Below are 14159 nucleotides of genomic sequence, written 5' to 3'. Positions count from 1 at the left end.
AGCGCTCAAACACGCGTCTCTGCCAGCTGCTCTCTTTGAAGAAAAAAAGCTGCAGGAAACAACACAAGCCAATGTAGAACAAAAAAAAAATCCCTTCTAAGGAAACCTTAGTGTATTTAATGCGCTCCAAAACTAAAGATTGCTGAACGTAGCAATTTTTCCGCTCCTTTTTTTGATTAGCATAATAATGCATAATTGAATTATGCATGACTTAGCATAACAGTCTAAGTAAACTATGTACATTACAAACACTGCACAGTCTACAGACAGAAATTACACAATAAAAAAAAAAAAGGTTCAATTTGAGAACAAACTACAATTTGTGTACAAATCTACACTTCCGGCTATGAGTTGCAAACAGTACCTAAAAATAAAATAAAAATCCTTTTGGTACCGCTCTTCAGTGAATGGTATTCTGAGCGCCTTTTCGACCCGGGAGTCGTACAGCTGAGAAGTGGATTCTCACATAACGGACGACAGCACAAACGGCAGGAGGGTTTGACAGGCACTGTTAGACACGGGCTCCTCTCACGCTTTCCCACAACCAGACTGCAGCGGGACCGGGCCGGTACTGGCCTAGCCTGATCGTGGAGACAGCTGGACGATACACAAGCCAGGGACGTAGAACAGATCAACCCGACATGTGCTACAGAACAGCCTGGGGCATGGTACATTCCCCCGGTACAGGGCACAGCTGACCCCCTCCCACCCCCCCGAAGACCTCAGGCCGCAGCACTTACAGCAGGAATCTCCTCAGACTCCCAGTCCCAATCCCAGTATTCCCACTCAGGATGGGTCTGTTCGTCTGGAGACGGGCTCAGCAGTAGCCAGTCCTTCAGGGCCTCGTCCAGCTCCAAGAAGGCCTCCCAGTCAGCCAGCGAGTCCGCCAAGGCCTGCATGTCGCGCCGGTCGAAGAAACCCGACGATCGTCCTCTTCTGCAACCGTCGCGGCGACGGCCACACACTCCACAGCTTGGGAGGAAAAACCAGTCCGCTCCCTCCCCCCGCCGACGGCCGCGCACGGTCAACGACGGTCCCGTCTGTGATCCCAGGTCTCAGAGACCCGTTTACCAGGAGCTGAAGAATCTAGATGCTGGGGTCACTCCGCTGGGCAACGTTCTTGATGTCTCCTGTTGAATGACTCCAGTCCCTCTGCTAGACCTCTCTCTCTCACACTCTCTCCCCCCTCACTCTATCTCCGAGATATCTTCCCTCCTCTCCTAGATATCTCACTCTCTCCAATATCTCTCTCTCTCCTAGATATCGCACTCTCTCCAATATCTCCGTCTCCTAGATATCCCTCTCTCTAATATCTCTCTCTCCTAGATATCGTGCTCTCTCTCTCTTCTGTAGCTGAGGTTACTGGCTGACTGGGACTCCTGTATTGTTATCGACGATTGTTATCTGCTGTCCAAACCAAACCGAACCGACAGTCCTGCGTGAGTCCGGGCAGAAGACCTCAGGCTTCCTCTCCCGGGGAGTCCTCCACTTCAGCTTGCCTCGGGGAACGACGGCTGGCCGATTCAGAGTTTATGGAGACACACGCGACCTTCAGTTACCCTGCTGCACGAGCGAGCCTTGTTTATCTCCATTTGAAACGCAGGGCACCACCGGATTGCAAGGGAGGGCTTACCCCGGTGATAAGCGCAGTCCAAGGCGTGTCTGTCTTCAGATCGATCGGTAGCTCCACGCTTTTACAACCAGGGAACAGTCGAGCTACAAAGTAAACATGGGTGGGGGAATGACTGTGAGTACACCCTCCTCCAACATGCCCCTTTGCCCCAGTGGGAAATCCCCCACATGTCCAAGCCCCCGTCTTCTCTCTCCGGTAAGGTCAATACTGCACCTCTGAAACCCGATCCACAACTATCAGAGGGGGGAAGAAGTGGGGGGAAAAAAGCTTTAGTATGATTCACATCCAGGGTAGGACCAAAACAAAAATGATGAATCTTTAAAAAAATAATCCAGAAATGGCTGCCATCTGGAGGTGTAAAAATTAAAGAAAGCAAAGCACCGTAGGGTCTCTCTGGGATCCGTTCCACAGAAGCCACATGTAGCCACAGCAAAACCACATGCCTTCCTCTGCTCAGGGAGGTCAGCTTCTGGGGAAATGTTTCATTTCAAGCCAAGCAAAATTCAGCAGAGTCAGACAAACAATTTTTCGTTTCTTAGGAGGAATAATAAAATAAAATAAATCTTCAGCACACGGGGAACTTCAGCTGAACTAGGAGCCGCAGCATGCCTTAGAAATGATCGTGTCCGTCCATTTGCCTCAAAATAGTCTCCATCAATGTTTAAGCACCATCAAAAGGTATTCCAAAAAACGCTGATCTTGATATATCAAAAGGGAGGGCTTTCCATCTGTTCCCATCCTGCAGAGGCAGGGTCCTGTGACACTGACCCTGGATCAGTGTATCGGGGCCATGGAATAAGCAGCTCCAGAGCCGGTCGTGACACATTAACCAAGAAGGCAAACAGTGAGCGACGTGGGAGACAGGCACCGGAGAGCCGCCAGGAGGTCACACCCCGGGCGAGACCCGTAACCACGGAAATGGCGTCTGCAGCTCGGTCCATACGGCGACTTCCTCTCATCTGCCCCTGCTGCGACACACAATTCCTAGAAAACTCTTGAGGAGTGCAGGGGGAGGAGCATGTGTGTGTGTCTCTGTGTGTGTGTGCACGTGTGTGTATGAGCAAGTGAGAGGGCGGCCCCTGTTTCTTTCAGAATTTCACCTTTTTCTGACCAACCAGCAGCCTGACAGGGAAGGTAAGGGGGGGGGGGGGGGGGGGTTGTTTTGGAGAGTCCGTGTCTTCTAAACCAGAATCAGATGTGGGAGTTTCGTTTCACACCCATGTTGGGACTAGCGTGACTCATGGAGAACAAAGCCCCGCCCCCCAAGGCTCACTGTTTACTCCGAAGAAGCGTGAGTTTGCACAGAAACACCGTCTGATGAGCCAATCAGCACGGCTCTGTGTACTCCTGAAGGAAATCCTGTGAACCCCTCTGCTACTCAGACCCTTTCGGCGGCCGAAGGCGCGTGCCTCAGCGCAGACAAACGGACACGGACCGCGGAGAGCCTCCCGCAAAACTCCCGTCATGTTCCACCTCGCCGAGTGTGAACGTATCCACAGTGCGGGCAGAGTGTCAGGACTACCCTCCCTGAAGCGTCTGTACGCTGACCGAGGACACACCCTCCCCTCCACCCCCCGGTTTCAGTCAGCCTGGGGTGACTGAACTCTGGAGCTCTTTCACTTTCACAGCCTGTGGGGGGGGGAGGGGGGGGAGGAGACACAGACTCCCTGCTCATGCCAGAGAGGTGAATCACCATTCACCCCCCCTCCATAACACATCCGTATCCACCCTCTTCTTTACCCTCTTGCGTCACAAATAGTATTTGCAAATGAAGAAGAAGAATAAATGTATTCTTCATATTCACAGTGCAGACATCTATCCAGTCTGATCAAGTAATGATGTGCTAAGTTGAGAAATTAATCCTTTAGAAAGAGGTTACATTTGAAGAAACTGGCAGTTGAAATCAACTGGGCTCCCAAATTGCAGAAAGAGTGGATGTCTGGTCACAGAAACTAAACCAATTTGTGGAAAATCAAGAGGCCAAAGACAAAGCCTATGGCAACAAGCCAAATCTGCATGGCATTAAATTAAGTTAAAGTAAGAAACACAGCAGAGCTTAAAAGCTACTTTCCATCTAACAAACCTGACTTCTGTAGGTCAGAACCTGTACTGTAGAACTGTACCAGAACTGTACCAGAAAATGAGAAACTGTACCTTTCTCATGAGACACCATTCCCTGCGCTCGTTTGTTACAGACAGAGAAACAGACGTTCCTGGGCTCGAAAGGGTCAAGCATGTCATGTCACCATCTCTCACTGGGCTCAGAACTCATAAGTACGGTTTGTGCTTTAATCACAGAGGGCTCAGGGCCATGGGAGATCATCACCGCCACAGAGAGACAGGCAGAACCGCCAGCCAACACCACCCACAATGCACTCCATTAAGAGTTGAAACGGGAAGTCAATGCCCCGTACTGGCACCATTAGGCAATTCATCCATAAATACTGATATCTAATGACCAGCCATGCTGGAGCTCCGGTACAGAAGTTGCCAGCCCTGTAAAACAGTAAGGGGATGGGGGCAGATGAACCCCAGGGGTGGATGAACAGATTGTGCTGAAGCCACATTTTTTTTTTTTCTAGCACGGGACAAAGGGCCAAACTGAAAGGCCCGGGAGGGCAGATTCTCTCTGGGAGCCAGACGGTCGGATGATGACCTGACCGGCGCTGATCCGTGGCACAGAGGCATGGGGACAGATCTGTGTGGACGTTTCTCCATAACGCCCGCTTTCTGGATGGGACTATACCGTATAGGTCCCCAGCCAAAAAAACACAGAACTTTAAAAATACTCTTTTCCTGGTGCTGAATGCCACTATAAAATCTTATGGAAGGTATTTCTCACACAACCTGCACTATACAGAGACCGAACACCATATGTTCCCATGGGACCCTACAGTATATTGTACGAAGCACATACATGTTGTTTTTTTTACCTCTGCACTCTACATGCAATGACTGGGCATGAGTAAAGAGGCACCCCTTTAAGGCGGGGGGAACAGTCTACATGCTACATGAGAGTGAGTGAGTTGAGTCCACATTATTAGTGCGTTAAAGTGTGAGAAAGCCTTAAGGACCGGATGAGGTCATCCAGAGAACACGTGTGTTTGTATGAGGCACCTAAAGCGTCCGGCTTGGGCTGAGCCGTGCTTCAGATGTTCCTGAGTAGTGCCTGGACTGTGAGCTCAGAGACCACACCCTGTGGCAGTGTTTCCCCAGCACTGGTCATGCGCACAAATTGTGCTTCCTCTTTGACAGTTTCTTTGAGCTGTGGGCTCTCAGTTGGTGCTGAAAGGTGCACAATGTCAGTCCATTGGGAGACAGAAGATGTGTTGTTTGGTCAGTGTGTTGAAAGATAAAGGAATTTGATCTACTTCTTGTCACTTTGCCCCTGTATTATAATTGGGGAAAGATATATTCAGTTTCAGACTCCCGTTAGTAGTTTAATGGGCTGTGAAAATGTAACCCACCAGACGTACACTGAGACAGCTGCTTGGGCTAGGTGACAGAAATGTGTTGATGAAAAACACGCACATTTCAGCACTTACAACACATTTTGTACTGCATGGATGGAAACACTGCCCCAGGGTAGAGAAAGCTCTCTACGAGCCTCCTGTGCTGGGGGTAATCAGCAGGTGGTCAGAGGAAACACCCATAGTCTCGGACCACCAGTGGAGCAGCACGATGCATGGATCAGGGCTTCCTTGTTACCACCTGCAGTGGGCTTGTGGGTAATAATAAAAAAAAAAATCTATTTCCTGGAATTTCCACTATTGTGACATAGTTGGGTGTTTGTTTTGGGGAAATGGTGTCTCACAGGCCGTCCAGATCTGGATGAGTCTGATTCTTCAGAAGGCAGAAGTGTACCAGCTCACAGCCTGGCAGTAACAAGGCTTGCTTCCAGAAGAATGTTACTGCCTCTGGGGGCACCAAGAAGGAAGCACCGTACGGCAGGAAATGAAATCAAACAAAAAGCTGCAAAAAACATTAGGGATGAGTGAAAATTCAAGAACTCAAGACATGCTTACTCTCAAGAGGTGTTGTCTTTCATGCTGGGGAACACAAAGAAAGGCAGAAAAGAAAAAAAAAACAACAAAAAAGAAAAAAAACGACAAGAAACAAAAGAAAGTCTGAGTCTGACAGGAGCAGAGAAAAAGAAACAAACAGAAAGTACCAGGGAATCACAACACAACACGTTTCCTCACAACACACTACAGATGAGGAAAACAGAGAGAGGAGCGTGTCTGTGGTAAACGGTAAAATCCAAAAAGGTGCTCTTTGGAACAAGGGTGATGAGAATGATGAGATAAAGAGACAATACAGATGAGCGTTCAAGAAAGAAACCCTCAACACGACAACACCCCCACTTTCACAGGAAGTGATGAAGTGATACTGACTCAATAGTCTAATTTCTAAACAATTTAAATCACTAATTTCTGAATGGCAGCAGATACATGCACAGGACACATAAATATAGACTCCAGCCTTGGTTTCAGATGTGGATTTGTGCAGAATGCCGCCATGGTGTTAGGAAGAGCACTCTTTGGGGAGATGGTGGTGGGTGGGTGGGCGGGATTGGGGATGTGGGGTGCTGGACAGATAAGACAGGAGAGCGCTAAAAAAGCTTGCAGCACGGGTAGTTTAAGGTCACGTATTGCGCAGATTAGCATCAGCAACACAGCCAGCGTTTCGGCCCATGCTGCTGGCTGATTTCAGCCGATTAGAAATCGGGAGAGAGTAAGGACTGAGCAACCCGGGAAGATGGCCAGGCCCACAGCTGTTAAGGTACCTGGCAGGAGATGTGAACTTCCCCGTTCACAGAAGATTGAATTGTTTGAGTTTGTTGAAAAGTCACTAAAACAATAATCATTTAATTAATGAAGTGGCTGCAAATGACAGCCAAATAGAATGAAGGTCTGGAGATGGTCCTGCATATCGCAGCACCCGAAGCAAATAAAACTGCAAAGCACCCCCTCTTGTGGATAGAAAGTAGATCTTTAATTTATTAAATATCTGGTGTTAAATACAGGGACAAATTTCAGAGGTAAATACTGGCTTACAATTCGTATCTTTCACTTTGCGAAATTTGTGTTGCATATACACTCAGTGAGCACTTTATTTGGTATTTATTAAACTTATTGTTCATTGGTCTTCTGCTGCTGTAGCCTATCCACTTAGAGGTTTGATGTGTTGTGGGTTCAGATACGCTCTACTGCATACCACTGCTGTAATGTGTGGTAATTTGCATTACTGTCACCTTCCTATCAGCTTTGAACAACCTGGCCCTTCTCCCCTGACCTCTCTCATTAACAAGGCATTTCTGACTGCAGAACTGTGGCTCACTGGATATTTATTGTTTTCCTCACCATTCTCTGCAAACTCTATAGACTGCTGTGCGAGAAAATCCCAGGAGAGCAGTAGTTTCTGGGATACTCAAACCACCCTGTCTGGCACCAACAATCATTCCACTGTCACTTAGACCACATTTCTGACATTTGGTATGAAAAACAGCTGAACCTCTTGACCTCATCTGCATTCTTTTATGCATTTAGTTGCTGCCACATGATTGGCTGATTAAAAATTTGTACAGGTCTACCTAATAAAGTGGTCACTATGTGTATTTATTTTTACAATGACCAAGCAAGTTATTCCATATAATCAACGATGATCTGTGATATATAACCCTAGAGGAGAGGAGTCAAGAGCAGGAGAGATACACATGAACAGAGCAGAGCTCAGATTCAATCTATCTGCAATGCGCTCATTTGGCTGAACGGGTGTAAACTATCAAGCCATCTGTGTGCAACACAGTGATGTGTAATAAATGTAGGCAGGGCTTTAGTGGATGGGGTTAGGATCCTTGCCCACTCACTGCTCTGCAGCGGACCGCATGGTATGATCTCCATGTACCAGTTGCGTATCGTACACATATTGATTTGATCTGATCCGAATGAAAGTTCAATACAAAGCGCATTGCAACTGGGTTGGATCTAGCCCAAATGAAATGAACAAAATGAATGATGACACATCAAAATAATGACAATGAAACGGAGCCTGAGTATGTTCGACTGGCAGAACACGCATTCTCCCATACACCAGAACATTAAGGCCACACCCCACATTGATAACATAACTGCACATCACAACACCAGCTGGTCACCTTCACCTTGGAGGAAAGATGATTTGAGAGGCAAAAAAACCCCCAGCTTATTATCCGATCTTGTCTGGCACTTCAGCTCTTGGTTCCTATGCGGATTTGTCTGACTGGTAGCCAGGGGGGTGACTCTGACAAGTTACTGTGTGCCTCCACATAACTATGAGATCCAAACCCAGCTTACATTCTCTACTTGACTGATTTTCAATCATTAACTAAATCAAAGGGTCTACTGATCGACCTGCAAAAAGTGTGCTCCCATGTCACTTACAAACACAGACGACAAACACAGATTACAATCACAGATTACAATCACAGACGACAAACACAGAATACAATCACAGATTACAATCACAGACGACAAACACAGATTACAATCACCGACGTGAAGAAAGAGGAAAAGCAATGACTTACGTTGTACCAGCTCTGGCTTTTCTGGGGACCCAAAATCAACGGAACGGGAGACAAAAGAGGCAGAGAAACAAAAACAAGGTCAGTTGTGGAGACAGTCTGCTCAATAACCTACACAGACTATAAAATGGAGAGAGATTATCTGAGAAGATCTAAAGCAGGTGTAAAAGGTCATTCTCTTGGCACCTTCCTACTAGAAGGAGCAAAAGGGGTGGAATATGTGCTGCCCAATGAGATGCAAACAGTTATTTCATTAACCATCTAAGATAAAATATATCCTTGGCCAGATGCAAGATGTGTGCCTATTCAACAAAATCATGTTGCGAACAGATGTGATGTGAGAGACTGTCCATCTACACCACATAACAGAGCAGGTTAATTATAAGGCATCTCTGATGTAGTACAGCACAGCACAATCAATTGTATTTAACAGTAAATGATTTATTCTTGGCCAGTAGAGGGAAGCATTGCTACTGCTGTTGGATCAACCCAGCTGGCATGGCATTTATCAGAAGTTTCTTAAAAAAAAAAGAGAGGGTCATAACACGCTTAATGCGAGGAGTAAAACCAGATAGAATCTGACCTCTTAAAAGTTTGCTGGACATTAGTGGAAATAAACAGCTTTGGAAAAATGGAATTGACTTCAGAAGTACACAATTTCTTCTACTTTGACACAGATAACTGCAAATCTGACAGCTACATTGGCTCAGTGCACAAAACTGAACAGCACTGCATATCTGAAGAGATTCTCAAACCAAAAACATCACAACTTATAACATACTACTTAAGCCAAAATAAAAAAAAAGAAACTAGCATCTGACTAAATTGCAGGCAGTATACTGCATATGATTTAATGTATTGTTAATTGTTAAAGATACGTATCTTTGTTGTATTTGAGTGGAACACTGAGGGAGCAGAATTGGGGGTGGGGGTGCTGTGGATCAGAGGACCCATATTGTATGGACACAGTGGAACACATTAGAAGGATAAGACCGTGGGTGGAGACTGGTGTGGGGTGACTCGAGCATGCTGTCGAAAAGCAGTTAACTCCTCTGGATTATGTGTCCCTTTAGTACAGGAAGGAGGCTTCAGAGGCCTTGGAAACCAGGACGATGAAGCGCTGTCTCCTAAAAAAAGCTCGTTAGAGAAAGAAAACGGCGAAACGCCGGGGAGCATTCTGACAAGCTAGCTTTGAAATTAACTAAAACTTCCCGTTAGTGCACAGACTGTTCGCACTAAACGTGCTCCAATCAAACGGTCACAAGGCCACAGAGAGAGAGAGGGTCTATCTACTGGCCCCGCAACAGTCCATGTGTGGATGTACCTGTGTTGGTAATGGACACTGAAGTTCTGCACGGCTCTCTCAAGCCCCCACGTGTCTGAGCATTCCCCATTGCCCCCCAATCTCAGAGTTCCCATGCTTCTATTTAAAAAACGAGCACCCTGTGGGTGAGAACTCTCACCTCAGCACAACACCTGTCCATTACAAGGTGCAATGTAGCTGCCATTCAATGTAGCTGTTGGTGCCTTGCATGGTCAGACAGGGTGGTTGTGTTCGTGTGTGTGTGAATTGGTAAATGAGAAGCATCAATTGTACAGCGCTTTGGATGAAGGCGCTATATAACTGCAGACATTGACCATTTACCATACAACACTAGCGATGCCATGATATCGCGGATCTACTGTATACAAATGAAGCATAACATGCAACATTTTAATAAGTAACAGCATAACAATTAGCTAATAGCTTGTATGGATCTATTATGGGCAGACTGAGACATAAATTATGATGACACATCAACGGGGGGTGCAGTGAAGGTTCGTAATTGGGGGACGGAAGGGCGGGGTGGGAGGAGGGGGGGGATTGTGGTTGAGCGAGCAAAATTGGGCAACTGACTAGGGGCAAGAGCAAGGACTGGGGCAGGGGGCAAATAAAACTCAAAAAGGCTTACTTTTATGAGGTTTAGCCTGTTATACTGAAATGGAAAAAAAAAGAAAAGAAATTAAGCAAAATAATCTACTAAACTACTACTCTTTTTACAGGAATGAAACCCGCCCACTGCCTGGCGTGAAGCAAACTAGCAAGCACAGAACTGTGTAAAATGTGCAAGGTCTTACCAAGACAAGACTCTGGGATGGGGAATGGTGATAGGGTGACACAGGCTGGGTTCGGGTGTGTGTGTGTGTGTGTGTGTGTGTGTGTGTGTGTTTGTATGTGTGTGTTCGTGTGTGTGTGTGTGCATGTGTGTGTGTGTGTGTGCGTATGTGAGTGTATTTGTGTGTGTGTGTGTGTGTGTGTGGGGGGGGGGGGGTGGGGGGGGGGGGGGGGTGGTTCATTTCCATAGGAAATGGAACTAATTTTCTTGAAATGTTAGAAAGGCTAAAGCTGAAGACTTTAAAGGTTATTCGGGTTTCATTAGGCGAGAACAGCATTGTCACAACTACCAATGGCACACCAACACCTCCTCACACAAGCAGCTCCAAGGAGCGATTGACCTGCAGGGGTCAGTGCTAAAGAGAGTATGGTGGCAAATCTTCCTTTGGGAACTAAAATAATGAACGCTTGTATATTAAACAGCCAATGCTATGGACATGTATAGCGGTAGCAATGCACTTAAAATGTTGGGTTTGGTCTTTCTCAAAAGCCCAATAATAACAAAACAACAAAAAACAACAGCATTATATCAGGGAAGAACCCCCTAAAGCAAATGGTCTCCGCATCTTATACACAATACGTAAGCAGCAAAAAACATCAATACCTGAGTTTACTAATCTGCTGTGGCAATCAAAGTTAAATGGCTAACTTGGCAACACACCACAGAAACGGCCGCACTTCCATAATTGCACATCGGCGATTAATCAGCATGGGATGGACTGCACTACACACAGCAATGGGTTTTCCATTTAAAATATAGATTAAACGCGGTGATAAATTTGAAATAAAATACATTTAAAATTAGTAAACGTAAGCCAGTGCACTGTTCATAAGGGGAGGAAGCACAGACTCCAAACCAAGGACCTGAGGCCACAATGCATTTTGGGAGGATGGAGGGGGGTGGAGGGGTGGAAGAGGTACAGAAAACACACGGGTAATTGTTCGGGGGGGGGGGGGGGGGACATGCACAGAACCTTTGCACAGGACAGACACGGGGAGTGCAGGAGAAACAGAATAGAGAGATGCTTACTTTGGACAGTCGCTTGTGAGACTAGCATGCACAAGAAAAAGAACAACAAAAGAAATCAGGAAACAGAAACAGCAAAGGGGGAACCAAAATGAAAAGACAGTTTTCAACAAGATCAGTTCTCACTTCACAGACATTTCATACAACTGTGCCGAAGCAGATGGGCACACAGCCCTCGGAGATGAGAAGGGGGAGCGTCTCTGAACAGTATCAGCGTCTGAGATAATGTGGCGTGATTGAGCGGGGAGTGTAGCACTGACAGAGAGACAAACCTACTTCACGGCACTGCCAATAGCACTTTGGGGACTTTTTCTCAATTTTCCTTCCAATTTTGTATATTTTTGTGGAAAATATACTTAGGAATATGCTTATTGGAACAACAACACTTATACTTGGCCCATCCTATCGATGAAATATTACTGGGCCAACTCCAGGAGGGTGCACTACAGTACCTCTCTGATTTTTCACTTTTTAGGTGTTGGTAGATAATGATGATATACAGAACTCCTGCTTCATAGTCCCGTTTGTTTCACCTGACCATTGATATGTTGAAGGCTGAACAAAGGGACTATGAGAAGAGTTGTATGTTCATATCAAAACTATCTACAACGATCCTAACTTCATACCTCTTTACATACCTCTAACACCCTATTAGATAAAAGAAGAGTCCGATTGCAGCTACCAGTATAGCCACTGTGGACTATCAACTTTTTAAAGGGGGGGGGGGGGGAATGTAAGACTGCATTCATCCTTGACCTAACTCAAACAAAATAATCTCTTCATTAGGTTTTATTGTTTGCCACCGGTTAGTAGGTTGCTGGTTCAAATGAAAGCTGGCCCACTGCTGTTAGATGCTATGGAAGGTAGCACTGTCAAGAGGGGGTTATAATGTAGAAGGTTTTGCAGAATTACATTACATTATTGACACTCTTATCCAGAGCGACATACAGTTGATTAGACTAAGCAGGAGACAATCCTCCCCTGGAGCAATGCAGGGTTAAGGGCCTTGCTCAAGGGCTGTGCGGATCTTATTGTGGCTACACTGGATTCGAACCCTCGACCTTGCGTGTCCCAGTCATTTACCTTAACCACTACAGGCCGCCCCACCACACAGGTTTAGAAAATCATAGGGTTAGGGTCAGCATAAACCTAAACAAATAAATGGATAAATGTAATAACTATAATGATGTACCATAGGAGCTGTAGGACAATAAAACAGACAGGAAGCAAGAAGACATGGTCAAGTACTGCATGGGTGGGTTATAACATATTCAACTGTATTTGACAATAAGCAGACAAAATTAACTCATACAAATGATTCTGCTGACCTACTCTATAGAGAAACAACAAAGGAATCAGCCTAAGTCCAACATCCGTTAATTAAAGGTACAGTAGGTAATTTCAGACTTCTAACGGTCAAGAGAGGAATTTCAGCAACAAACACTTCAAACCACGACACTGTTTATCCCACCCGCTTCTCTGTAAATGCGCTGACGTTGAAATGCCATTGGCTGTCGCAATTAGAACCAATTTTCAACCAATCAATTATTGTACAGCTATACGATGTTTTTGGTACAGAGTGCCAGCCCGTCAACTGTATATTTTGAAACAGAATTTAAACTATTTAGACTAAAAACACAGGCAGAGGGTGAGTCAACATGTCAGTGAGCTTTAGTCAAAGATAGGAAGGGATTTACAATGGTCTTACAATGTTTTAACACAAAAATCTTACCTATTATACCTTTAAAGAGGCCGCAGGCTACAGACAGGGTGAAGAGGAGAAACTGACTGCTTTTTCACACATTACATTACATGACATTAAATTATAGGCATTTGGCAGACTGCTCTTATCCAGAGCGACGTACAGTTGATTAGACTAAGCAGGAGACAAATCCTCCCCTGGAGCAATGCAGGGTTAAGGGCCTTGCTCAAGGGCCAATAGCTGTGCGGATCTGATTGTGGCTACACCAGGATTAGAACCACCGACCTTTGCGTGTCCCAGTCCTTTACCTTAACCACTACGCTACAGGCACCCGACCTGTGGTGAGGCATCTGAGAAAGGCAGATACCTTGGTCGGCATTTTTTAATTTTATATAGCGCCTTTATCCAAAGCGCTGCACAATTGATGCTTCTCATTCACCCATTCGTACACACACTTACACACCGACGGCAATTGGCTGCCATGCAAGGCGCCGACCAGCTCATCAGGAGCATTTGGGGGTTAGGTGACTTGCTCAGGGACACTTGACACAGCCCGGGCGGGGGGATCAATGTGACATGCCATGAGCCCTGTCGCCCCCATACCTCCATCACTTCCTCTCAACCGGAGGGAACTAGGCAGTGGGTGTAATGTGTGCTGTGGAAAGGGTAACTGTACTTGTTTTAACAACGAATGGCAAACAGAAATGTCCCTCAATATCCCACTTGAAATACACTAACCACTTTCCTAGGGTCAAATGGGGTGACATGGGTCAGCAGTAAGAGCAAATCGTCTGGCAGTCAGAGAGTTGCCGGTTCGATCCCCGCCCGGGCTGTGTCGAAGTGTCCCTGAGCAAGACACCAAACCCCCAAATGCTCCTGACGAGCTGGTCAGGGCCTTGCATGGCAGCCAATCGCCGTCGGTGTGTGTGTGTTGTGAGTGTGTGTATGAATGGGAGAATGAGAAGCATCAATTGTACAGCGCTTGGATAAAGGCGCTATATAAATGCCAACATTAAATGTTGGCGTGACACCTCCCCCACACTGACCCCACATATCAATAACTTCAGAGTCAATCATCTG

General features: G+C 46.1%; 1 protein-coding gene across 7 annotated transcripts in view; it reads right to left on the bottom strand.

The window, feature by feature from the left end:
- The window catches only part of gramd1bb (GRAM domain containing 1Bb), an 88958-nt gene that overhangs the window by 21656 nt on the left and 53143 nt on the right, over positions 1 to 14159 (bottom strand). For 2 of the 7 annotated variants that reach the window (XM_061216284.1, XM_061216290.1), the window contains 2 exons: positions 11381 to 11401; positions 8199 to 8219 (listed from right to left, as the gene is read on the bottom strand). In XM_061216284.1, the coding sequence (XP_061072268.1) occupies positions 8199 to 8219; positions 11381 to 11401 (42 nt within the window). Of the gene's footprint in view, positions 1 to 740; positions 2824 to 5658; positions 5683 to 8198; positions 8220 to 11380; positions 11402 to 14159 lie in introns of those variants that run through there. The other 5 variants (XM_061216285.1, XM_061216286.1, XM_061216288.1 and 2 more) reach the window with 4 other exon arrangements.

Source organism: Conger conger, chromosome 13 (genome assembly GCF_963514075.1).
Source record: "Conger conger chromosome 13, fConCon1.1, whole genome shotgun sequence".
NCBI classification, from domain to species: Eukaryota; Metazoa; Chordata; class Actinopteri; order Anguilliformes; family Congridae; genus Conger; species Conger conger.
Note: the sequence above shows the minus strand (reverse complement) of the source record. Positions and strands in the feature narration are given on the sequence as shown.